Source organism: Pongo pygmaeus, chromosome 8 (genome assembly GCF_028885625.2).
Source record: "Pongo pygmaeus isolate AG05252 chromosome 8, NHGRI_mPonPyg2-v2.0_pri, whole genome shotgun sequence".
NCBI lineage: Eukaryota > Metazoa > Chordata > Mammalia > Primates > Hominidae > Pongo > Pongo pygmaeus.
In genome coordinates, this window is record NC_072381.2 from 49216561 (window position 1) to 49243290 (window position 26730).

The 26730-nt window shown below is 53.6% G+C and overlaps 2 protein-coding genes across 7 annotated transcripts in view; one reads left to right on the forward strand and one right to left on the reverse strand.

Annotated features, from left to right (window-relative positions):
• Positions 1-3297: 3297 nt before the first annotated feature.
• Positions 3298-26730, forward strand: part of RASSF4 (Ras association domain family member 4) — a 35130-nt gene continuing 11697 nt past the window's right edge. The window contains exons 1-5 of one of the 6 annotated variants that reach the window (XM_054435148.2): positions 3313-3660; positions 5559-5778; positions 13804-13903; positions 15414-15489; positions 26248-26390. In XM_054435148.2, coding sequence (XP_054291123.1) covers positions 13842-13903; positions 15414-15489; positions 26248-26390 — 281 coding nt within the window. In that variant the 5' untranslated portion in view covers positions 3313-3660; positions 5559-5778; positions 13804-13841. Of the gene's footprint in view, positions 3661-3698; positions 5779-13803; positions 13904-15413; positions 15490-26247; positions 26391-26730 lie in introns of those variants that run through there. The other 5 variants (XM_054435149.2, XM_054435146.2, XM_054435145.2 and 2 more) reach the window with 5 other exon arrangements.
• On the reverse strand, positions 19970-22612 carry DEPP1 (DEPP autophagy regulator 1). Its single transcript, XM_054435151.1, has 2 exons — positions 22310-22612; positions 19970-21747 (listed from the first exon to the last, which is right to left on the reverse strand). The coding sequence occupies exon 2, from the start codon at positions 21720-21722 to the stop codon at positions 21084-21086; it is 639 nt and encodes a 212-aa protein (XP_054291126.1). The 5' UTR covers positions 21723-21747; positions 22310-22612; the 3' UTR covers positions 19970-21083.

Here is a 26730-nt window from a genome sequence, read left to right on the forward strand (position 1 = left end):
GGGAAAGAGCCCTCCAAGGGAAGGAATGACCCTGACAGGAAAAGGCTGCGTGTGTGGGAGAAACAGTGTGATCAGAGCAGGGAGGAGGACAGGCAGTAGGAGGAGATGAGGTCAGAGAGACAATCAGGGGACAAGATCATCTAGGGAAGGGGTTGGCACACTATAGCCCAGCCAACCATTTTTTAAAATAGTTTTATGAGAACCACAACCATGTCCTTTGGTTTTCATATTGTCTATGGCTACTTTCAAACTACCCCAGTAGTGGTGAGTAGTTGTGACATAGACCATTTAGCCCGCAAAGCCTAAAATATTTACTATCCAGCCCTGTACAGAAAAGGTTTACCAACCTCTGCCTTGAAGAAATAGGGGCTAATTTTTCTCCATGGTAGGGAGTCTGGAGTAGGCAGTGCAGGGATGGTGCAGAAGTTCCATGATGTTAAGAAGGATCCAGACACCTTTGATCTTTATGCTCTGCCAGCCTCAGCATGCAGACATGTTGCTTTATGATCTCAACATGGCTGCCAATGCTCCAGATGTTACACATCATGTCCTCATTTGAGACAGGCAGGCAGGAGAGACATCTGCTCTTTCTACCAGAAAAGCAAAAGTTATCTTCACCATCCCTCAGATCTCTCCTCCCCCAGGACACCTTCCCCCGTCTCTGCGTCCAGAAGTAGGTCGTATGGCCACTTCTAGCTTCACTGAAAAAAAGCTATGAAAAGGACTGTCAAGACTTAGACAGCTGTTTTGTTTTTTTTAACTGTAACCCACAGTAAAAAGCACACATAACTGAAACATAAACAATGCAAACAAAAAGTTCCACAAAACACAACTTATATTTACTATTTGTGCTGTACACTGATATTTTCCCTTGCATTTTTGAAGTACTAGTCACATCATCGACTAAATTAATTTCATGACCCACTATTGGGTTGTAAGTAGAGTATGAAAAATACAAGTGGGCAAAAGCCATAACTAGGGGCTGACATGTTGCTACTACAGACAAGTTGGTATTTCTCTCTCCTTTCCCTCCCTCCTTCCCTCCCTCCCTCCCTCCTTCTCTCTTTCCTCTCTTCCCCCTTCCCTCTTTCCTCCCTCCCTCCTTCCTTCCCTCCTTTCCTTCCTTCCTTCCCTCCTTTCCTTCCTTCCTTCTGTCCTTCCTTCCTCCCTCCCTCCTTCTTTCCCTTTCTTCCTTCCTTCCTTCTTGTCCTTTTCTTTCTTTCCTATCTCTCTTTCTTTCTTCCAAAGAAGGAAATGGACATTGGCTGACAACCAACAGTATCCGCAGCCTCCACCATAAGTGAGCTGGAGACCACACCCAGTTCTACTGAACCCTGAAAGAAAAGGTGACCCCTCCTTCTGGGGGAACTGAGGACGCTGACAATGGACACTTGTGTCTGATGTAAAATGCAAGCACTCACAGCCATAAAAGAGAATAAAATCGTGTCCTTTGCAGCAGCATGGATGCGGCTGGATGCCATTATCCTAAGCGAACTAATGCAGAAATAGAAAATCAAACACCACATGTTCTCACTTACAAGCAAGAGCTAAATATCGGGTTCACCTAGACATAAAGATAAAAACAATAGACACTGGGGACTTCAAAAGTGGGAGGGAGACTAGCGGGGCAAGGGGTGAAAAACTTCCAATTGGGTACTATGCTCACCATCTGGGTGACAGGATCAATCCCAAACCTCAGTACCACACAATGTACAATTGTAACAAACCTGCACATGTATCCCCTAAATCTAAAATAAAAATGGAAATTTTAAAAAATGCAAGCAGTAACACTAACTGCCCAGGAATGCTGGGGGAATTGCCTGGGATTCCCAATGTAAAGCACTAGCATAGTGTCTGAGCCCGCAATGGGTGCACAGGACACATGGGGTTGCTGTCCCAAACCCAGTCCTCACTCAGAGCCAGTCATGGCCCTGTGAACAGCATAATTAGGTCAGAGAGAATGATTCACACTCGAGTTCCGGACAGCCCAGGGAAACTGTTATGTCACCCTGGTGCTGTGTTTACTTCTCCTATCAGGAGTGATTAAATTCTTAGGATCTCATGCTCAGAGGCTGACAGTTATATTGAATTTTACCCACTTTTAAAAAACTCTTGGAAGCACCCAATTATTTGTCTCAGCTTTGATGAGGGCTGTGGTCACCAACCACAGAGACCCTCAGAGCTGTCAACGGATGGGCCATTCTCCAAAAATTCAAGCAAACGCAGAAATGGGAGGGCCCCTGGACTGGGTATCTTCAGTCCTGTCACTTTTTGCAGGTGGGGGTTGCAACATAAGTCATACAGCAGCCATACAAGCATTAGCACAGCCCCTCTAAGTCAAAGTTCAGGGACCCATGAGACTCAAATCCCAGGCTGATTTTGGTGCATGTGGCCACCTGCACTTTCTAGAAGATCCATATCAGATTCTAAAATGGCCATGAGACCCTAAAAATATTAGGAAACGCACACTGAATGAAACTAAAATTATTTATGTTTCGGGTGGAGAGAACAGGTCCAGAGGTCAGAGCTGGGAATCGTGAGATAAAGCAGAAATTGCAAATGTTTTCCATCAACCTCATCCCCCGCCTTGCCACCCCCACACCCCAGAAACACTGAACTGTTCCCAGTTCCCCAAATGGCTTGTGGTTTTCTGTCCTCTCTGCCTCCGTGCTGGCAAATATTCGTCCAGGAGGCAGTGACTGGGAGAGAAAGACTAACTTCTTATTCACCAGATCGGATTTCTTAAACGATAAGGAGTTCTAAGAGGCCATGCCAAGCAAACAGCCAGACTGTACAAAGGTGCCCCTTGAGCAATAAATAGCAAATGCTCTGGGCTTTACAGATAAGCCTCCCCAGACTCCAAGCCCCACCAGGCATGCAGACAAGTGCCTGCAGTGATTGCAGCGCCTGCGCAGCGGCCTTCATTGGAAGTCCAGGAGTCCGCGCTACCCCGCAAAGTCCCTGGCCGCCGCCCGCACACCGAACCTCTCGGGGCTGAGTCGGGCTGCTTTCTCCGCGCGTCCCGGGGAGCTCTCGGGAACTCAGGAGCGCGCGGCGAGCTGAACAATGGCCTGGGGACACCTGGCAGGTCGCAGGCCCCAAGCCATCCCCACCGCCCCTCGGGCACCGCCCGGCGCTCGGACCCTACCGGCGTTCCCAGAGCGGGGCAGACGGGGCGGTGCCATTGGTCGGTGCGGAGTGAGGGGCGTGCTCGGGGCGGGACGGAGAGACCGGGGCGGCACCATTGGCCGTGCCGGGCGAGAGGCGGGGAGAGGGGCGGGGCGGATGGCGAGGGGCGGGGCGAGGGGCGGGCCTGGCCCCGAGCAGCTGAAGCCTGGGTTCAGCAGGCGCTGCGGGCGCAGCTCCGGTGCAAGCGAGGACACGACACATGCAGTGGCTTCTGGACTGCGCGATGGCTGGACGGTGAGTGATGAACGAGCAGGAGAGTGCTTGGACGTCCATGGAGCATCCCCTCCGACCCAGGACTGCTACCAGGCAGGGACGCTGAAGCCTGGGCACTTGTGCCCTTCGGCCGCAGCGCGCAGGGTCCCTCCCCCTGCCAGCCTTGCGCATTGCGGTCCTCGGGCTCATTGCTGAGAGTGGGCACTGCGCCTGGCACCTCTGTTAAGCACTTTAGGGGCTACAACCTGAGCACGACAGGTGAGCGCGGCCACTGGCTACACCTTTTTTGTTCACCTTGTCCTTAACCAGTTCCCTAGAAGCACTGATCCTAGAGTTGGGGAGAGAGCCTAGAGGCCTCTGGCACAACTCTGATTTCACTGATGGAAATCGAACGCCAAGATAATAGCAGCAAGGGGGTCTGTCTCACAATCGCTGTCTGTAGAGGGTTTGCCTTGCTCTGGGCCAAATGCTTTAACACGATATGCCTCTTACTCCTCACAGCAAGTAAGAGTCCTACTCTCGTTATCCCGTTTTCAGATGAGAAAACTGAGGCTTAAAGAGTTATAAAATTGTCCACCTTTACCGGATGAGTTGGTGATGGAGCCAGGATTTGAACCCAAGGGCTTGCTGTGCCCCCGAGTCTCTTGCTCTTCACCCCTAGTCTCCGAAGGTCAGCCTGCCTACTGCCCTGCTCTTCTGGGCTCCTGACTCTGGTCCCGTCCTGCACTTCCCACTTCCAAAAGATGCCTCAGTGTTTTCATTAACCTGGCACGGCGGAGGGAGGGAGGCCTCCTCTCACACCAGAATCAGTGCCCAAGCCAGGGCCAGCACTTTCTTAAAACACAGTAAGGACAGCTTCAGGAGCCCCATTTCACATAGGAATTAAATAAGGTCGCACAGCAAATAAGGGCTGGGCTTCTGGAATTTGAACCCAAGCAGGTTAGACTCCAAAGTTATGCTGTGCACTCACAGAGGAGCCCCTCACTGGCTTTGCTGTAGTTTAACTGCCCACAGTACTAAGGTGTCAATCAGGATTTGTTGCCAGAAACCATTTTTTTTTTAAAGTTAGAAGTGAATTGGTGAAGTAACAGGTAAATGTAAACCGTCCTGCCTTCTGTTCCTCTGTGTGGTTCCTTAGCTACTGCTGCCAGGACAGCAGGTTAGGGGAGAAGACAGGAAGGGAGAGGGTCAGAGGAGAAAGAGGAAGCGAGAGAAGAGGAGAGATGAAATTCATTAAACTTAGGTTAAAAAAATGCTGGCCGGAAATTGTCATGGGCTGTTTCAGCACTTTGTCAGTGTATGTGAAGGCTGTTGTCATTAGTTCTAGCCATAATTCTCTCAGTGTGTAGTGCTGGTGATTTGACAATAAAAAGTTTGATGCTACAGATTAAAGTGTCTATCTGAAACTCAGGAGATGAGGCTGTATTTCCACCATGAAGCTCCAGTGGGTAGCCTGGAGGTCGAGAACAGAATCAAGGTCCAGGGTCGCCTTGGGTCAGGACCAAGTGGACCACAACAGATAACAAAAAACATGAACGAAACTTGGGTGTGTGTCAGAGTTCAGATTCTGGAAGTGCAAAGCCTCAAAGGGGAGACCCTAACTAGGGGATCTGCCAGAAAGCCCTCTGCCCTGGGCCCCTGGGGTCTGGGGCCTGGTTTCAGGTGTCAGCTCAGACTCTCTCCTCATTCATGGCCACTCCTGCAGGGAGGCCTCACATTCCCATCTCTGGGGCTCCACTGTCTCTCCAGAGCCCCCGACTCCCAGTGTCAATAAGAATAGTAATGGGAGCCTCTTTTCATTATGAGTGAGCCCCATACAAGGTCCATCTTACAGGTCTCCTCATTCGTCTTCACAGAAGGCATCGAGGATTGTAGTTATTTAATTGATGAGGAGCCCAAGGTTCAGAGAGGGAACTGGACTTGCTTAAGGTAACACAGCCAGGCAGTCACAGAGCAGAGCTTTGAACCCAGAGCCTTGCAAAGGCTAGGTGGTTATTCTCTCATAGAGTATGTTTGGGGAAATTGTTTTAAAATAAAGAAAATCAAATAAGAAGTGGCTGCACTTCCTAAAGCTTCAACAGTTTTCTTATTTTTGTTAAAGAGAAACTTGTAGTTCCCGGGGTCTCCTTTTCTGGCTGTCCCACCTTCTTCCCTAGGATATACTGTTGAGGAAGAGGCCTGGAACCCCCTCCCTTTGTCCTGCCTGACCTTGGGAAGCAGAGGTGGGGTGTCATTGAGCCCCATAGCTGCAGTGCTGGGAAGAGCCCTGAAGACTCTCTATCAGCTGCCACAACAGCTCTGGCTAAACTGAGGCCCAAGAGACGGCGCAACATGCTAGGATCACAGGCCAAGTTAATGCCACAGCAAAACTCACATGCAAGGCTCTATGACGTTCCTCTGCCTCCTCTTTCTTGCTGTGACAGGTTTCAGCAGAGATTCTAAACCTAGGATCTGGGGATCTGGGATTACATGGACAAGAGCTGTCTCATCCCCCTGCAGTGATATGCAAATTGTGTGTGTGTTTGCACATGGATGCAGATTGCAACAACATGCACATACATGCATTTTCTGGGGAGAGTGCACTAAGCTTTCAAGAGACTCCAAGGGATTCTATGACCCAAAAGATTCTGAGACCCTTTTTTCTCACAGGGCCCTTATGTCCCCAGCAGTGACATGTGGCACACAGGCCTGGGGCAGTGGACAGCACAGGAGAGGGCAGCCGTAGAGAGCCTCCAGAGCAGCCCTGCAGCAGCAGGCACCCAGAGGGGTCTGCCCCTCTGCGTTGCACTCCCAGCCCCAGGCAATCAGGATATTGGACAGTGCCCATTTTGAGCACATGTTTGGCCCAAAAACCATAGCTAAGAAGATCTTCGTTTCTGTGGATCTTCTCTTCCATAGGCTGGAGGTGAGCCTGGTTGGTGGGGAAGTTGAGGAGTGGTTCAGGGGGTTCCAGGAGCAGAGAATGTATGTTTAAGGTGCAAGGGGGGAGCAGGAGGACTGGAAATGGTTTTCTTGTCCCAAATTGCTTTGCCTTGAAACAAGGGCAGAAGCCAGAAGTCTTGCCCACTGGGAAGGCTGGTCTGCGATCTACATGGGTGCTCAGGGCCAGGCTCTCAGAGGAAGGGGAGCTGTATCAGGGAAGCCTGGATGCTGGACTGGACTCAAAGAGACCTGTCAGTGAGAGGCCAGAACCGCAGTGGGGAGTAAAGGTGAGCTGGGCCTGTGTGGTCAGTCCAGGGCAAGGCGGGAGTGGAGGTGGAGGGGAGCTCTGTGCCCACCTCTCCTGGACTCCCCTGGTCTCCATCACCCCCACCTGGACAGTGCAGAGTCTTCTGGGGCAGGGAGGAGTGAGTTGAGCCAGAGGGATGATGGTGGGAGTGGAGAGGAGGGGTCTGGTGATTGGAACTGGGCAGTAGGAGGGGACAGCAGTGTGGAAGGAGGTGGGAGCAGCAGCTGCTGAGTCGCTGCCTGCCATCTACAACCAGACAGCCGGCTCTCACCACAAAAATGCTTGGCTGAGGGTACCCCCTCAGAGGCACCTGGTGTCGGCAGACACTGCAACTTCTTCCCTGGCCAGGCTCCTGCCATTTGCTGGCTAACAGGTGCTGGGAGGGGCCTTTTAAAGGTTCATTGTCCTCTGTGCCCTGCTGCCGTTGTGGCTGGCAATTCAAATGTGGTAGCCACAGACTGCAGCCAGGAACTTAGTCCCCCCAGGAATGCTGGCAGCGTGGCCTGCACCTGCTCTGTGGCCTGCACTTGCTGTCCTCCTCCAGCGGGAGCAGCTCAGGCCCCCAGCTGTGCCCCACATACTTGTCCTCCTTTCTTTTGCTTCCCAGGTCACTTTCTTTATGACCTATTTGATTTAAATCATGCTGAAATAAGAAAATAAAAATCACAATTTCAGGAAATGTGAAAACAGAGGTAACCAAGCTCTCAGACTTCACAGACATGCTTAGAACATTTTAATTTGGATGCCTGTACGTTTTCCCTTTTGCCAAGTGAGGACACCACATCTGTGTTGGCCATGTTTTATGTAAGAAGGGACACTGTCAGAAGGAAAAGCAGGCAGCACAGTCTTAAAAGTCTTTCAAGTGTACTCAATTTCATGTCACGAAAGCCTCACTTCACTCGGCATCTTCTGTTCCTTTTGCCACTGGCCTGTAGGAATTGGACCCTGGGGGTGACTGGAAGAATCACAGTCACTTCTTCTGTAATAACTTTCCCCACAAACACAAAAAAGGAAAGACGACCCATGCCTAGCAGCTCTAAAGCCCTCGGTGGCCTTTGTCCCTCAGTAGTGACAGCAGGCTGTCTCTCTCTGCACGGCTGGCAGAGCAGCTGCTGAAGTGGAAAGGGAGAACAACTCACTGCTTGTTCACTGGGACAGGTAGCCGTGGCTGGCATGCCGCCCAGGGAGCCTCCTCTGGGGTACAGACAGCCCTGGCTGCAGCTGATCACTCTGGTTGGGGACAGAGTGTCCTCCAGCCTGGGAAACAGGCGTGGAGGCCTGAGCTGTGTCCTGGGACCTGGGGGAGGGAAACAGGCCCAGACAAAGAAAGCTGTACTTTCCCAGCAGAATGGCACGGCTGGGGGGAGGGGAGGGCCTGCTGGCCGACTTGGCCTGTCCAACTGCATCTGTCACTCTGTGGTTTTGAGCCTGAGCCTGGGTGGCAGGCCAGCCCCAGCCCATCCTCTCCTGACTCCTGCTGCCACCCATGCAGCCTCGCTTTAATCCATTTGTGTATTGGGCTTCTACGTAGGATCTAATTTCAAGATAAGGTTGTGCTGTTTATAAAAGACTGAAAAATACTCCGGCAGAGATTCTCAAAGGCCCCACCCAGTGCACTTGGAGATTCAATGCAAAAGGCTGTTCCAGGAAAATGCTCCAAATAGAGAGATGGCTCCCTTTCCTCTCCTGTTGGGTGTGCGTGTTCCCCCTTGCAGCTTGCTCCTGCCACAGCTGTCTTTTGGACACCCCTTAGGTACTCATGCAGCTTCCTGTAGATGTGATGTCAAAACGAATGAAATTCATCAAAATGAATGAAAGTCTGGTAAAGGGGATAGGGCGCAAGCACAGTGTTGAGATCTGCAGTGGAATTCTGTGAGTGATCCTGGAGCTCAGGGAAAACAGGTCTTCTTGCGGTGTTGGGTCTGAGAACCAGAGAGACCAAGTGACTTTTGTGGGAGCCATAGGCTCTTGGCCCCTTAAAGTTTCACTAAAAATCACAGACATGAGGCAGATTGATTAATAGGAGAAAAGGCATACACATGTACTTAAGGTGCATGCATGGGAGCCTTCAGAATGATGGTCCAGCTTCCCAGTGAGTAACAGAGACTTATACACCATTTTGAGGTTACAGAAAGAATGGGGCTTAGATTCTGGTGAAACAGGCTATGGAAGGAGGAGAGGCTTGGCTAGTGAAAGCGACCTCGTTATGTAGATGAAGCCTCCCTCAAAGAGACTTTTAAAGGTGTGGATTCTCAGTCTCTCTTGGATGTGGGGAAAGACCTGGAAAGGGGAGGGGCCCTGGCTGCATTAATGGAGATTCTCTACAGATGCAAGTTTTCCCACTGAAGACACTCTGCCAGCCACTTCTTTCAGGATGAGCAAGTGGCAGCCATTTAAGAATACGTCAAAGAAATATATGTTGGGGATAAAATATTTTCCTCTCCTTCCCTTACTTAGGGCCATGAAGCTAATGAGTGCTGGAGGACACAGAAATGTGTGCCTCTCTCAAAGGAGAGACTCTCTTTGTGGGGAGCCAAGGTTCCCACCCTGTAAGGCTCAAGACCCAGCCCAGCAAGCTGGAAGAGCCTCCCTTTGCTGCAGTGGGCCCTGAGCCACCTCCCTCAGCCTTGCTCGCTGACCCCCCCACCCTCCCCTGGGATGGCGTGCCCCGTTCTCTGCCCCAGCTGTTTACCCTACAAGCCCACCTTGCCCTTTATCCCTTCACTTTGCCATCTGCAGCCTAGGACTCTCCTTTACTTTCCTCCTGGTCTCTCTCCTCTGAGCAGCCGCCCCCAGCTGGTGCCATTCAGTCACGGCCGGAGACACTCAACATGTTGGTTGTGTCCTATAAATAAGCAGGCGTGCAGGGGAAAAGCACTCCTGAAGGCCAGTGAGGGAGAACCATGCTTTTCAAGTAGTATTACCCAGAGCCCTAGGAGATAAGGCTCTCTGCCACCACCACCTCACTGTCAACCACGGCAATCCCCTTTAATCTGTTTTGCATACATTTTCTATTTGAACAAAGAGTTCCACAGTTAAGAAAATTTCAAACCCATTGGAGGTCAATATTCTTGTTGTACAGATGGGAAAATTAAGGCCCAGAGAGGAGAAGGCATGCAACGAAGCACCCCAGAGCTCTTTAGGAAGCATTTTCTATGAATAAGTAACCACTGCCTGACTTATGGGAAATTCCACTTCTAAGTGTTCCTACTACATATGGCAAAATGAACTTCTTCCCCACACGCTATAGGAGACTGGAAGTAAATGTAAATCATGCCATGTCGTGAATCAGAAGTCACAAACTGGAGCCTCACTGTCCAGTGGACTAGGAGAGGTCCCCAAACCCTGGTGAGACTTCAACCCCAGCTGATGTCCAGGCTCTTGACTCCTTGAATTCCTTCCCATACGAGTCAGAAAATAGTGAGAGTACACAGTCAAGAAGGGAGAGTGTGCAAGGGGGTTGGGAGCTGCTACCTTTATGGGTTTCTTTAACCAAGGGGTGCAATATCCAAGAAGATTCCTGGAAAAAGGTGGAACTTTCTTGAAACTGTGGTGCCACCCATTTTTACATCAAATATGGGTGTTCTGGAACTGTCACGGTGCCTGTGGGTGTGTGATTTAGCATCCCAGAGAGTTGCCTGGTTAATGAGCGTATAGTGAGGTCCTAGAAGCAACCTAGGTCGAATCCAGCACCGTGTTGGTTTCAGCTGGTCTTAGCCAGCTTGGCCCACACTCTGATTTTTTTAAAGTCTTATGACCCCTAGCTTCTTATGACCCCTATTTTAACAGTTTCCTTTTGCTGGTCATGTGAAACGGCTGCCTGGAATTTTCTATTCTCCTGCGAACATCTGTATTATTCCTGTCTCACCACTAGGTGTATCTGTCTTGCAAAGGTGTTTAGTTTATTTATAAACATATTTAAATATAAAATATTACATTAAATATATGTTGTTTTGATTAGATTATGTATTGCATGAGACTTGGTCTGGGTTATGCTGCAGTAACAAATCCCTGATACACCAGTGGCTTGTCACGGCAGAGGTTTATTTCTCCCTCTCAGTCCATATCCAGTGTGGGTTGGCAGACAGTTCTGGTCCACAGTCACTCAGGGACCCAGGCTGACCATCGAGTAGCTGCACGCGGCTTGAAACACATGGCTTTCTGGGTCACCACGGTGGAGGCAGGAGAACTGGAGGGTTGTGCACTGGCTCTTAAAGCTGCTGGCCTAGAAGGGACCCACAACACTTTTGTTCACAGCTCAGTGGTCAGAATGAGGCCCACAGCCCCAGCTAGCTGCAGAGGGCCGGGGTGATGAGTGACCACACGGGCATTCCAGGGACAGTGCATGCCTCTGCCAGCCAGCCACCTTTCAGTAATGAAATATAGCCCCGAAAAATCCAGATTCCTGGCGTCTTATGAAACGCCAAAAGAGTTGCCCCATCGGAGAAGGAATGTGCCCCCCATTCCCCATGGACCCCATGACGAGTGTCCCTCAGCAGAGTCACCTCCGTGGCCGTTGGAGACTTTTATATTATTTATTCCTGCTGTATGTGCACAGCTTTGGAAGAGTAGACTTGGAGGGAATCTAGAAGCTTCTTGTATTTATTCAGCAATTTAACGTGTATGGACTTCCTGCAATGTGCCAGGCTTATGCTTGGGGCTGGAAACTAGTGGTAAAGCACCCCCCGCCCCCACCCCCATCGTGCTCCTGTTCTCTTGGGAGGGAAGTCTAAACAAGAGCTGAGTTCTGCAGGGCCCAGTGGGGAAATGGGAAGAGACGATGGGGCAGAGAGGGGCTGCCCCAACATGGACTGGGGCTTTTCTGGCAAGGGTTTCCAGGAGGAGCTAACATCAGAGGACAGGAGTAGTTCTGGGTTCTGAACAGAGAACAGCACTACAAAAGGGAAAAAAAGCATAGGGCCCCTTAGGGGAGCCGTGAACTGCTCAGTGAGCCCAGGGCTTAGGGCAGGAAGTTGGGGTGGAAGCTGGATACAGAGGAAGGCAAGAGAAAAAAACACCGCCTGTAATTTTGGGGTAAATCCAGCCCTTCCTGTAATGAGTTTGCTGAAAGCAATACTTCGTTATGCTGAAGACCCACAGAAGCAGTGTGGGCTAAGAAACCCAGTTCCATGGCTCACCCTGGGCTGCACTAGGCTTCTGCCTTGCAAGTATATAAGGAACTACCCAGAAAGGGGTGCAGATCACTTTTTTCATGGGCAAGCGGAGGTGCCAAGGAACTGAAACTTTATGTTGAAATCCCTGTTGCCTGGCCAAGAAAAATGCAGCAGTAAGTCCCCGGCTCCAGGCCTTGCTGCTGGGGGCCTGACATCTCTCCAGGCCCTGAGGTGCCTAACTCTGGAGCAAGGCAGAGGGGAGGTATGGATAGGATGATCCTGAGGTCATCAGGAAGCCCACTCCCTCAAATCCTTCCCCTTCTCCAGGCCAACTCTTATTTCCCTGCCTCTTGCATCACAGGCTCATGCAGGGCTGATGCTAGCACAGAGGGCAGGTTTGTCACATTTGTGGGTGTCAAGCAAGGAGGGAGAGAGCAAACTGGACCGGTCCGAGTGAGTGCCTGAGGAGATGGGCATTCTGCAGGGATGGGCTCTGAGGACATTAATAAATACGACAGCAGGTGGAGCTGAGTTTGAGCCCCCCGCCCCCCGTGGCATTTGCACACACTCAGGTCGGGAAGACATGATGGGTTTGTGTGAACAGATGTGGGGGAGTTGTGAATGAGCAGAGCTCTGTCCTGGGAAGGATGTGGTGTGGCCCCAGGCTGTGCCCCCTCCCAGTGTGTCCTAACACGCCCAGCCCTGAGCTGCAACTTGGGAGATGGAAGGTGGAGGCAAGGTCAGCACTGGAGTGTGTGTGTGTGTGGGTGTGTGTGCATGAGATTGTGTGTGTTTGCATGTATGTGTGTGTGTTTGTGTGTGCATGTGTGTGCATGTGAGCGTGTATGTGTTAAGTGTGAGTGTGTGTGTTTCTGTGTGCACGAGTGTGAGTGTATGTGTGTGTGCATGTGATTGCGTATGCATGTGTTTTTGTGTATGTGTGTACGAGTGTATGTGTGAGAGAGAGAGAGAATGTGTGTGTGTGTGTGTGTGTGTGTGTGTGTGTGTGTGTGTGTGTGTGTGTGTGTGTGTGTGTGAAGCTTTACCTCCCTGCCCAGCATGTAGGAGGCCTTGATAAGAGTCCTTGGCCACATTGACACGCGGGAGAGAGAGGAACAGGAAGCTGTGCAGATGCCAACAGGATCAAGAAAGCTCTGGTGGATTTACCGTCCATGAAAGAAACCTGGGGAGGGCAGGAGCGGCTCCTCAAACCAATCAAGGCTGTGCGTGGAAAGAGGGAACAGTATGTGTGTGGAACAGTGTGTGTGAACAGCGTGTGTGTGGATCCACTAATGATCCTGTGGGCTTGAGATTACCTTATTGCATAGACGAGGAAAGGAAAGTTTGGGGGTTTAAGTCACTGCCCATGATCGATATAGAGAAGGTGCTAAGAGACCAGAATCAGGGGTCTGAATGCTTGTGCTGGAACAGTGGCTTTGCTGCTTACTTGCTGGTAATCTTGGGCAAAGTGCTTAAGCTCTTGTCCCTGTCTTCTCATCTGTAAAATGGGAATATGGTGATACTCACCTCACAATATTGTTGTAGGGACTGGAGGAGATAACTCAGAGAAGATGCCAACCATCTACAGCACATAAGGAACACAGTGCTGACTAACCCACTGCCAAGACAGCCAGTGATGGGCCACTGCCTGGCTGAGTGGGAAGGCAGGAGAGAGGCCTGGGGTAGCTCTGGAGGATTGCAGGAGCAACCGAGGCAGAAGCCATTAGTCAGGCTGTCCCTGCCAAGGGAAGGGAGCATGTGGTCTAAAATGCTTAGGAGATGGATCTGGATTCCTGGGGATTATGGAGAGTCTTCTGGGGTGGGCGGCTGAAAGGACCAGTGTCACTGGCTCAGCATGACCTTGCCCAACCAAGGGCAGCTTGACTGACATGTGGCCATGTGGGTCTGGGCCAGACCCTTTCAGCCGCAGCCACCTTGTGCCAAGGCGGTGTGATGCCAAGGCCGATGGTGTCTGTGCCAGGGCTGCGGGTGTTGGGTGCTGCACTGGCCAGCACTCCTCTGGCTCACCTGTCTGTCCACCCTTCCTTGTCTTCCCAGCAAGTAACTCCTAGGTCTGCAGACAAGAGGAAGAGAAGATGAAGGAAGACTGTCTGCCGAGTTCTCACGTGCCCATCAGTGACAGCAAGTCCATTCAGAAGTAAGCCTTGGTGTGCAGGTTGGGTGGGGGAGTCTTCACATTTGCCATCCCCCTCGTCCTGGGCAGCCTTTAGGTGGAGGGGTTCTGAGCACTTGTTCAGAGATCTGATGGGGTGCCCTGGGGGACAGAGATGGGGTGATTCTTTTTGAGCCTGTCCAATAGGGGATCCCTCAGCCACACATGACCATGGCTGGGAGGCATGGGCAATAGAAAAGAGGCTCCAGATGGCAGGCACTTTATACGAAATAAGTGTGTACAGGGCCTCATTATAACTTTTACATTGATTGCATGTTGACAAATAGTAATTTAGATATATTGAGTTCAATAAAATGTGTTATTAATGCTAATTTCACCTGTTTCATTTTCCCCTCTGTATTAGGCCATTCTTGTGTTGCTATAAAGAAATACCTGAAGCTGGGTAATTTACAAAGAAAAGAGGTTTAGTTGGCTCATGGTTCTGGAGGCTTTACAGGAAGTGTGGTGCTGGCATCTGCTCGGCTTCCAGGGAGGCCTCAAGGAGCCTCCAGTCATGTTGGAAGGCGAACGGGGAGCAGGCACTTCACGTGGCGAAAGCAGGAGCAAGAGAGAGGGAGTGGAGGGCGGTGCCACACACTTATAAACGACCAGACCTCGTGTGAACTCAGAGCAAGAGCTCACTCATCACCACGGGGATGGCCCAAGCCACTCATGAGGGATCTTCTCCCATGATCCAAACACCTCCCAGCTGGCCCCACCTCCAACACTGGGAATTACAATTCCACATGAGATTTGGGTGGGGACACACATCCAAACCGTATCACCTCCTAACATGTACTAGAAGACTGAAATTATCAGTGTGGCTCACATCCCATGTCTGTTGGCCCTGCTGCCCCCCAGAGCCCAGCTTGGGTTCAGGCAGCTGTCCAGGCCTCCCCTTCCTCCAACATTAGCCAGGGCTGTGGCTTTCCCTTCGGAAAGGGAGACAGCATTGAGGGAAAGTGGCTTACTGCAGACTTCAGGGCCTTACTCACAGGACCATCACCTTCCACTGCGCCTTCGGAAAGTCAGGGTGGGGAAGAAGCAGGCACCCCTCAGGGTGGCCTGCAGCAGCCACAGCAGGCCTTGTAGGAGGTGATATGGGGAAAAGCAAGAGGCTGTACAATGCTGAAAGCAAGTCCAGGGCATTTACTGTGAGGAAGCAACACAGGTGGAGGTCAGGGAGGCTGCCAGGGCCTTACCTGTGATAGTGAAAGTCTTGGCACCCTGGACATCCTGGACCAGACGCAGGCCTGTCCCGTGAGTCTCGCCTCCTCCTCAGCCCCACCCCTATGTCCCCCACCAGGGCCATGTGCAAAACCATCCGGGTGCATTGCGATGGCACAGTCTGGTCTCCTCCGGTTATGCCTGGCCAACGAGAAGGGTGCTGTCAGACTCCTGTTACAAATGAGGAAACAGAGGCCAGGGAAGCCAAAGGCCAGAAGCTGAGGCCCTGCCACACCCCAGGAGTACACGTGTGTCTTTCCCTTTCTAGGTCAGAGCTCTTAGGCCTGCTGAAAACCTACAACTGCTACCATGAGGGCAAGAGCTTCCAGCTGAGACACCGCGAGGTGAGCCTGTTGCTCTTGTTCATGGGGTCACCATGTACCCTGGGAGGCCCTGCCTGATACCTGTTGTTTCAGGGTAATGATGAAGACCATCCCCTTCACTCTCAGCAGTGACCTAGTTTGGACAATAAATTATATGGTCACTCTCATCACTCACCTCTGACCCTGAGCCAGGGACCAGGTTACCAGCAGCCAGGTCATCTCCCTTGCAGAGGGTCAGCACATCCCTTCCAGAGTTCCCAGTGGCAGAAATCACCTCGGGAGTCTTCCCCCTTCCCCCTTCCCCCGAGACCTTTGTCCATGTGAACTGCTGCTGAGAACAGGTCCTTCGTCCGCCCACCACACCACTCAGCGGACGAGAGGAGTCACTCCCTCTCTGTTCCCTGCTGGTCCCGCCACATATCTGCAGGGTCTCACCTGTGGCCCCTGGTCCCCAGTGCTCTCATTTGTAAAGTGGGGTGTGGGGCTACACAGGGGCTTATAGGCTCAGATGCTCACGCAGGCAGTGCAGGTGTGGGGAGTGGGTCTCCACTCAAGGAGTCAGCCGCCCATCAGATCAAACCATCCCTACTGTGCAGGACCGTGGGCCTGGTGCAGCCAGACCCTTTCTGATTTTTCAGAAGACGATAGATTATCTGGAATTTCATGAGGAATTTCCCAAATCTTGAAACATCATGTGGGCTAAATACATGTCTGATGCCAAACACAGCCCTTGGGCACTGGCTGGACTCTGCAGGGCCTAGGCTTGGGGGACCACCCACTGGGCAGGGCAAGTGGAGCCCTAGTCTTGCGGTCATTCACATCCTCTGATGTTTCATGTGGGAATCTTGGTTGGGCTTTGTGGCCCTGTCTTGGTCTAATTCAACATATTTGTACTGCCTAATGGCAAGTCTTATCGTGGTAAGGCTGTTTTTTGGGGGGTTCTGCAGTTGAGACTGGGTTGGCTCCCGGACTTTCTCCCACCCATCAGCGTCTGACCAGGGCCGATGGATTCCCAGTGCTCCTCTGTTGTTGAACACAGGAATGGGCAGGGCAGCCCCAGGAAACCCAAGACCTCACTAGTCCTGGCTCACTAGTCCTAGTCCTCCCTCTTTAGTAACTCAGACACCCTTCTACAGCTCCCAGGCCAGAGCTAGCCCAGGCATCCAGGCAGCTCTGGGCAGCCAGGGGTTGCCAGACAGTGGCAGATCAGAGGGCTGGCCAGAACCTGCTGCCAGACGGCCTCAGCCAGCCCCTGAGGTGTCCCCTTGGCCGGCCAGGCCAGATGTCACACCCTTCAGGAGCTTCTGGCTCCTGGTCCAAGCCGTGCTGGGCTGCCTGTGACCACTAGGCACGGTACAAACCTCACACTCTGCCTCCTTGACCTGTCCAGGCCGCGAGGCCCCACAGCTTGCTCTCCTGCCATCCCACCTCCTCACGCTCGCTTCTGTGACACCTGTCTCACCCTGCCTGCCCCCATCCTGCACTCCCCAGGCCAGGCACCCTGTGGGTCCCTGTGCAGAGTTGGTGGGTGACTTAAGCAGCAGGTGTAGACCTGGAGAGAGTTGGGGTGAGTCCTCACTCCTGAGCTCCAGTGTGCTGGGCAGAGGGAGGCACTAGGGAGAGAGTGATGGTGCCACAGGGATTTCCACCTATGCTGTTAACACAGCCGCTTCATATCTTCTGGTGGAGGCCTGGGGTGTGGTCACTGCTGTTCTTCAGCTCTGGCTGTTCAGGGATTGATCTAAATCCCAGGTGGCTCTCCACAGGTGGTCCAAGCACCAGCTGCCCTGGAAACTGGTTAGATATGCAAATTCCTACCACACCCCTCTCCCAGCCTGCTGAACCGAAAACACTTAGTCCTCCTGTCCAAGTTTTAACGAGCCCTCCAGGGCATTCTGGTGGAAGGTCAAGTTTGAAAACCACTAGTAAGAGCTTAGTTTTGGCACTCGGGATTCCCCAAGATAATCCCCTCTGTAGGAACAGTTGTCGGGGGCAGGGGCGCGGGAGCGGGAAGCCCCAAGAGCCTCCACCCTGCGTTTGTGGTTTGTGTGTGTTGGTGTGTGCTGCGGGACAGCCCACATAGAGAAGTAGGGGACTCTCAGGCTGGGAAGAGGTGTTCTTGACAGCTCTTAATGATAGAAAGTTAACCCACCAGGGGGATTTTCCTGTCCCTAACGGTGAAGAAAGTGTAAGGGTTTGACCTGGTCTCCATGGAGCCAGAAAGTACCTTTCAGGAAACTTCTGTAGCCTTAACAGCCCAGAGGGTACCGGCCTGAAGAAGTGTGTGTTTTTGCTGGGTCACAATTACCACATAAGACGAGGCTTTAGGCTGTGATGCTGATAGGCACAACTGGTCCCTGGGGCACCAAGCCCTCCAGGTCTCACTGCCACCCTGTGATGCACCCACCACGACCTCCTGGGCCACGGGGCACTTGCTGCAGGGGCAGGGCCATCCCAGGCCAGTCTCTCCTCAGGCACCACAGGCCCCAAGGGCTGGGCAGACAAGAGGAACAGACACTTCCCCGGGGAACCTCCAATGCACCAGGCACTTTGCCTCTCCTTTGTTAATATAAGGTGATATAGGAATGATTATTTTCCAGGCAAAGAGATGGAGGCTCCCAGAGTTTAAGTCTCTACTCCAAGGTCACACTGCAGTAAATGAAAGGTGCTGGCCATGGCCCCAAGCTCACAGCCACTTACAAAACAGCAACACCATTTCCAGCATTAGGCTTTGGAGGTCTCCACCCAGTATCAGTGAACAGGTCTCAGGCACACAGGGAGCTGTTTGTTGCCCTTGAGCTCCAAGTTAAGGGGCTCTCAGGCTGGCGAAGGGCTCACCACCTGGGGCGCACTCCCAGAACCGCCTGAAAGAGACCCCCCCGTGTTGTCACTGCCCCTCACCCGCAGCACCGGCAGCCTTAGCAGTACGGTTTGGGGTGCCTTCTCCTCCACTGTCTCATCCCACTTCTCAGAAGGTGGGCAGGGCCACGCCCTGGGGCCAGCGTCACGCCCTGGGGCCAGCGTCTCCTTGTGAGCCTTCTCCCCGCTTCCGAGGGGCTAGAGGAGGGACGCCTTCTCTGGAGGCTGAGGCGCCGACTTCCTGTATCATGAACCTCGCGTTTGAGATAATTTTGCTTGTATTACAACAAAAAGCCTGAGCAATGGGGAACAGTCTGTGGCTTTTGAAGATGGCAAAGGGCTTTAGCCAGGCTGGCTGGTATCTCAAAAGAAAAAAGGACCGCCGGGAAATGTCCTTCTGTAAACCCATGGCTCTGGACAAGCAAGTAAGCCCCAGGCGGCAGGACCCTTTCTGGGGACTGTGTGCCGGCCCCGCCTGCCTGGGGCGCGGCGCCGAGGCTCCGGGGCGCCCCCTGGTGACCGCGGGCGCGTTCCACATCCAGTCTCGCTCCTCGGCCCTGGGACCCCTCAGCAATGCGAGAAACGGAAGGGGCTTCACCTGGTCCGGGGGCTCTGTCTCTCCCAGGGGTGCGGAAAACCAGCATCCCGCCTTGAGATAGTTGCACCGTCCCCTCTCCGAAGGCCTGGCAGACCACTGGCCCCTGGAGTGACTGGCCAGCCCCACGAACATCTGTTTTCTGGGAGCTGCAAAGCGCTTCCCAGCCTGCCCGCTCTGTGCAGGGCCTTGTGTCCCACTCGCTCCCCTCTTCGCCTCCCATCCCCACCTTCCACCCCCCGCCCCCACTCCCCTCTCCACCTCCCACCCCCACCTCCACTTCCCTTTCCATTCCCTTCTCCAGTCCCCTCTCCACCCCCAGCCCCACTCCCCTCTCCATTCCCACCCCCACCTCCACTCCCCTCTCTACTCCCCTTTCCACTCTCCCCACCCCCACCCCAGTGGCAAGTAGGAAGGAGAATGTAACTGCTCTACAAGGGCCCCACCAGGAGGCTTAGCTTGAAGGGAAAGGAATTCCCCTGGGCCTCTCTGCAGGAGCTTGGGACACTGCCAGAAGCCCCGACCACAAACCTGTATTCGACTGGGAGGGAGCGCCTTCCAAAGGTGCCATTTACCTCTTTCACACAGCTGGGTATTAGTGAGGAAGCCCGGGGATGGTCTCCTCAAACTGCCAGACCTCCCTAGATGCAGCGAGGTGGCTTCTGAGCATAGGGGAGTCTGCTGACCTCATCCTAGTTGCCGGACTCTCCCTCTGACCCAGTTTCATGATGCTTTGCAGAAGGGGCTGTAGTGAGGCTGGGCCCAGCAAGCCTGGACCTCGCCCCCTCTGCCTTGGTGAGTGGGCCCTCTGGATCTCTCCTGCGGATGATGGTTGGCTAAAGGCTGCCCCACACGTTTGCCCAAAGTCAGGGACCTGCAGGTTTGAGACCAACACAGAGACACAGTGGGCTGTGACAGATACAAACATTTGTCTACAGTGCCCATAAATGCAGCTCCAAGTTCATATGCGCAGATTCCCAGCCCTTGCAGGGTGTGAAGAACATTGTTGATGTCCCCATTTTATAGATAAGGAAACTGGGTAACTGCTTGTCTGAAACTTTTTCCTTTTAATACGGTTTACATTCTATCTCTCCAGAAAACACACTTAACAGAAGACAGATAAACATTTAACAAATCCAGAGCAATTAAAAATAGCCACAAAAAAGAGAATACCTAGATTGACAGCTCACAGAGCAAGGAGGTGGCAGAGACCTGCCCAGGTGAGCTTGGCTGTTGCCCCCAGCTCAATCTTCCTCCTCTCCTCTTTCTGTCCCTTCACCTCTGATCAGTCCCAGCCTCATTCCCATTCCCTGATGCCTCACTTTCTTGCTGCCAGATGCCTCTAGGAACTAGGGTCCTTCAGACTCCAGATGCCCTGGCCTGGGCCTTAGGACATCTGGACTTCCCCGGTGGAGGACAGCTGGACAGTGCCCTGCTTCTCACCCACAGCTGGGACCCTAACCATGCCATGAGGCCCCTGTGTGGAGGCGGTGTGGGGGTGGGGATGGTAGGACGAGTGGTACAGATTCTATCTCGGCCCTCTTCATGGGGGAACTCTCCCAATGCCACCGCAGGATGTATGAGTTGTAGCCTGCCCCAGTGGTGCCAGGTGACAGTCCCCCTGGAATACATCAGTGCATTTGCTAAGATTCCATGTGTTCTCTTGGGCCTCACGGAACATGGCTTTGAGGGTGGGAGCCAAGAGGCGGACTTGGGAGTGCCCGAGGCCTAGTTCTTAAACACCTGGGGGGCTGACACCCCACTACCCTCACACCCCTACCACCAGTTTCCCCACCAGCGATGACGGTAGCTACTCAGCCAATGGGTTCCTACATGGGGTTATGCGTCAGAATGGCCTGGGAGGCAGGTGCCAGTAATTATCCCCATATTACCCATGAGAAACTGAGGAACACAGATGTTAAGTTGCTCAAGGTGATCAGCCAGCAAGGATCAGAGCAAACAGGATCAGTAACATCTCATGTGAGAAAGGCTGTTATCATATTCAGAGGGGGTCGGTCTCACTGTGAACTGCCCAAGCAGGGGCCTCTGCAGAAGAGCATTTCCCTTCCAGAGACCTGCCAGGGGCAGTGACCACCATGGAGGAGACGGGAGGAGATGCAGACCCAGCGTGCTCTTTACAGAAGCCTTTACTGGGGAGGGGTCAGAGTTCATGGATCACTGGGAGGTGCGAGTAGAGAGTTCTGAGGACACTGCCGGGGCGGGGGCGGTGCGGGAAGGCCATGGCTTGGGCAGGCTGCCCAAAAGTCCAGCTTCTTAGGTCAGAGCTTTGCTGCCCATCCCGCGGTGGTCTTGCCAGGGAGTGCCCAGGCATCCTGGCTTCACAGAGCCTCCCTCTGGGGGCCCCCCTGGGCTTGCTGCTGTCCATCTGTCTGTGTGGATCCCAGAGGCCAACAGAGGGGCCAGTCCTCCTTGGCAGGTCCCTCTGGCTTGGCTGCTTTTCCTGGGACTCCCCAAAAAGCCAGTCCAGGGGGTCCACAGCATCAGCCGTGGGTAGTGTGGGCTGCTGGCCACTGAAACATGCGGTGATGTCTCGCAGGGACACAGCAGGGCGGCCCTTCCGGCAGGCCTGGGCTGGCCTGTGGGGTGGCCTGGGTTGGCCCTGGGCCGTGGCCTTGTCCAGCACAGAGGTGGGCTGTGCCAGTCGAGATATGGACCTCACGTAGTCATCCAGGCTAGGAGAGGGCGGGGGCTCCTGCCCAGGACCCCCAAGCAGCATCTCCTCTGTGGTCTCCCGAATTGTGGGCAGATGGGTCACGGAGAGCAGAAGCCGGGACCTCATCACTCTGGCGAGAGGAGGTGGCAACCTGTTGGGAAACAGAGGCCAGGTGCTGAGGGGCCTGCCATGCGTCCCACCACCCCTCAGTGTCCCCACACTCCTCTGGGGCTGCCTGTAGGAATCCGGTGCCCTGAGAGCAGTTCGAAGTCTGCAGAGCCCAGACGAGAGCTCAGACTCCTGGGCTCTTTCTTCCTGTTTAGGTTAAAAACCCCAAAGGCTTAAGATTTTATCATTATCATTTCAGAATGTGCACAGATAAGAGAACCCAACCTAACAAACACTGGTCAGAGGAAGTCTGGGTTTAAAACCAGGATCGGCCACGCACTGACCTTGGGACCTTTGGCAAGGCCACCTCTCCAGGCTTCCACTTACCCATCCATAAAACAGGGTTATAAACACCCCTGGCAGGGATGTTGTAGGAAATGCATGAAATAACCCCTGAATCCCTTTGTAAATGCAAAGCCCTCTACAGGCAGCCCTGGTCTCTAACCCATAGGGAGGCTGTGCAAGTTCAGGCTGAGAATTGCCCTTTAAGATAAACAAAGCCCTTGTGTTTTGTCTCAAACCCAAGGGCAGCTGCTCCCTCTTACCTGGAGCTGAGGAGGTCTGGGGGTGGCAGGAGAATGGATGAGCAGGGACAGGCCAGTCCAAAGGAAGCCCCTGGGAAGCTTGGGGGCCGAAGGGTGGAGGGTCCAGCAGGGGGTCCAGCGTGGGGTCGCTGGGAGGAGGACAGTGCACTGAGTCTCACAGTCCACCATAGCAGGCTCTTCCCTGGGCAGTGTGAAGAACCTTGGCAGGCAAGCTGCTTTTATACCTTCCCAGCAGCTATCAATCACTGTCACGAGGGCCAAAAATAGCCTGCTCAGGAAGGCTCTCTTAGGAAAACAGCTTGGTGGGTGGGGCCTGGCCCAGCTGCCAGCTTGGAGGTGTTTTTCTGCCTGTAGGAGGCTGGGGAATGTTTACGCTGTAGGGCAGGAAAGGGGTGGGTTCACTGCTGGTCAAGTAGGGGCACTGGAAGAGGGAGGGGTTCCACTGGGAGAGGGAGGGGTTCCACTGGGCCCTCACAGGTAGCCCCAGGGCCACCCCTGCCCCAAAGCTTGTTTCCCACTCTGTATTACACCACGCCATCATGACTTCGGTGAAGTAGGGCCAGGTCCTTGGCAACTTTGATGAAAAATCAGTAGCACAGGACCCCAGTCTGGAGGCAGCTGAGGCTGGGTCCCTAGGCCTGCTCCTAGGAGAGACACACCCTGCTCCCAAGGGACCAGGGAGCAGGCGGTCTGCGGGATCTGACCCTGGTCTTGTTACACTCCAGATGGGGTGCTTTCTGAGGATTTGTTTGTTTACTTGTTCACCAGATGTGAGGTGCTAGTGTATGCTGTGACTGCGCTAAGCACAGCAAATGTAGCAGCGACAAAGGTGTGGCCCCCTGGAGCTCATATTCTAGTAAGGGAGGAGATCAAGCCAGAGATGAGTGGGTGCTGTGATTCAGGCAACAGCAAGAGCTGCCTAAAGGAAAGCAGCACAGTGGCATGCTGTGGTGGGCTGCCGCCGCAGGTGCAGTGGTCAGGGATGTCTTCCCTAAGAGCAGATATCGGAGCAGAAACCTGAAAAAAATGGGAAAATGCACATTCCAGGTGGCGGGGGCAGCACGTGCAAAGCCCCTGTGGTGAGGGCGCGCTGGATGGACGTGCTCAGGGCACAGCAAGGGGCCTGCACACTGGCCCATGTAGGAGGGGGTCAGTGGACCTTGGGGTGGATGCTGTGTTTCCCTCTAGGAGGGAGGGAAAGACACTGCAGGGTTTGAACAAGGGCACTGCAGTCTGGTTTCTGCTTCAAAGGATCACTGCAGCTGCTGGGCCTGGGCTGGGGCTGGGGCTGGGGAGCTGCTGCCAAGGAGCACCTGGGCAGCATTAGAAAGCCACTGCATCTGTCCAGGAGTGACCATGCCAGCAAAGGAGGCTGCCAAGGATGAGAGAGGCAGCCCCTGGGAAGCTCCTGCACTCCCCAGACAGGCCACAGATCCTCTGCCCCAGCCACAGCCCCACCTGGAACACGCCTGCCTGTGCTGCAGGTGGGGGAGAAAGAGGAGTCTCGAGAGTTAGCCCAAGCCTGAGCTCTGAGTAATGGGCAGACCCCAGACTCCCTAGGCAAGCAAGAGGGACCGGCAGTCCCAAGGTCTTGAATTCTAGGTGGGAACTCCATGTGCACAAAGGCATCAGGGCAGGGAGTGCCTGAGACAGTGACCAGGATTTCAGTGGCACATGGCACTTCTCACCTTGCCCAAGCTCTTATATCTTTTGTAGACCCTTTGTCTAGTTTACTGGCTCTTCTTTGAATTTATTAGCAATGAGCAGATTAGTCAAGAGACTAAAAGGAGGAGGGAGGCGGCGAATTCGCTGCTGGCTGACAGGGCTTTCCCTCCATTCAGATGCAGCCAAGCTGGGGGAGGGTGAACAGCGGTGGGCGGCTATGTTGGGGGCACACACGTCACCTGTGTAGGGATGTCTGGCCTGAGTCATGGCGAGCCAACCTGTCCCCAGTACAGCCAAGCCCCCGACCTTGTCCAGGCAGGTCCTGAGGTCAGGGCCACCTGCTCAGCTTTCCTCCCTGTGCCCCTTCACTCGTCTTCCAGGATGCAGTACACAAGCACCTCCTCCAGGAAGCTCCATTGCATCTTCTTCTGCGTCCAAGCCTGAGCCCCTCGTGGCCGGGGCTGTGTCTGCTCCATCTCCCTCTGCCTGGGGTCCAGGGTGGGGCTGGAGGGCAGTGAGTCTCCATGAGTGAGCCATCCCCACAAGCTCTCTCCACTGAGAGGCACCCGAGACCAAGAGGCAAGAACAGAAGCCCCCATAGACCTTTGAACTCCATAGATCCATGCTGGCCTCTCCTTCATAGGAAGCTCAGTGACACATCTGTGCTTGTAGAGTGCCAGTGAGTATCAAAAACAGCTCTGGTTTCTGCTTGTTTGTTTTCCTTTTTAGCAGATAGTTCAAGGTCATATCTGGAAGCTGTGTGCATATTTGATAACCTTTGGATACACTATTTTCTCTGTGGATGGCAGGATGTTTGAACCTAGAAACCCCATTTCTAACTTACCATGAAATCCACATTATGCAGGGTCTTCCTGAGTGCTGCCAGGGATACAAAGAAGTTTCCATGGCGTCCCTGTTCTCACAGGGCTTTTAGTGCCAACGAGGGGAGAGAAATGGGATTTGTGAATCTAAAATATGGGTCAGAAATACTGCATGATTCCCTTATATAAGGAATCTAAGATAGGCTCATAGAGGCAGAGAGTGAAAATGGTGGTTGCAGGGACTGGGGCAGGGGAGGAGGAAGTGGGGAGTTGCTGTGCAGCTGATATAATGTTTCAGCTATGCAAGATGAGTAAGTCCTGGATATTGGCTGGACAACATTGTGCCTACAGTGAACAATACAGTATTGTGCACTTAACAGTTTGTTTAGAGGGTAGTTCTTATGTTAAATATCCTTACCACAATAAAACATAAATAAATAATAAAATTAAATGTTAGTTGAGATGGCAATGAGAGAATGATATTCAAAGTTAATTGTGGAAAGACTAGTGTCAGAGCACATTAGGAGTGTGTAGCTTCGAGACTGCGGCTCTGGGTAGAGGGCAGCCGAGGTTGCTGGCAAGTATTCTGGCAAATGACTCAGCTTGGCCAGGCTTACACACAGAGTGACTGGGATTGGCACAGAGGCCTGGGGTGGTCTCGCAGAGACAGAGGCCTGGAATATGTCAGAGGCACTGAATCAAGGGCCCAAGGGGTGCCAACCAGCACTAGCAAGGTGCCTGCAGAGGACTCTGTTGATTAGGGCCCCAGGTTGGCAGCAGGAGAGGAGCCGTGTAACCTGCAGACCTAGGGAAACCGATGCAGGTTGGGGACATGGGATGAAGGCTGTTGTAGAAATTCTGGTATGGGATATAGGGCTAGTGATGTCTAAGCAGTGGTGAGAAAAGCAAGACCCTTTGTCAGCCCTGGCAAGTGGACACTGCTGCTGTTGGAAGGCACCAGGAGAAGGGTGAGGCTGAGACACAGCTAGGACAGAGAGTGCCCACTTCTGCTCTGGTGGGCGTGGGACTCTGCCGGGCCTGATGGCCACAGGACCTGGTGGCGCAGGACCCCCTCCCAGGTGCAGTGTGGGCAGAGAGGTCCCCTGCTTGGCACGAGCAGACAGGCTGTGTATCCCTGGAACCACTTCCTCACCACGGTGTGGACGTGCCTGCCGGCCAGCAGCTGGGTTCCTGTGAGACACCTGACTCAGCCACTGCATTCTGCGCTGTGCCCCTGGCCAGGCATGAGCTGAGCACATCTCAGGCTTCCTCCCACAGGGCCTGGTCACGCGCCCCAGGGCACGTAGTGGCTGATGGTCCTTCCTGAGGGGATGGGGCCACTCAGGAGGAGGGACGTGCAAGGCCTGAGTGTTCAGAGCAACCCATCCCTAGGGGGCACGGGGAAGGTGGGCAGCTGCTCTGGGGGAAGGGCTGATGTGTGGACCCCCACAGGAAGAAGGGACTCTGATCATCGAGGGGCTCCTCAACATTGCCTGGGGGCTGAGGCGGCCCATCCGGCTGCAGATGCAGGATGACCGGGAGCAGGTGCACCTCCCCTCCACCTCATGGATGCCCGGACGGCCCAGCTGCCCTCCGTGAGTACCCGGTGGCTTCTGTGACACCTGCTCAGCCTGAGCTCCCTGTCTGGGGTGCAGGTTGGGGATATCCCGAGCCTCATGGTGGGAGCCCTGTTCCCTTATGGGACACTGGCACAGGAGGGTGACCCAGCCTCATCCCCATGCCCCGTGACTGCCTCAGTCCACAGCCTCGCCCAAGGTGGCCTCTCCCTCCTTCCTGCAGAACGTTCCAGGCTCCCATGACCTCCCTTTCTGTTTCTCAAACCTTCCTGCAAGCCACCTTGCTGGCAAGAAGGGACAACTACAGGCAGGGGGGCTCCCAACACCTATGCAAGCCGAACATGTCTCGCCATCTCTT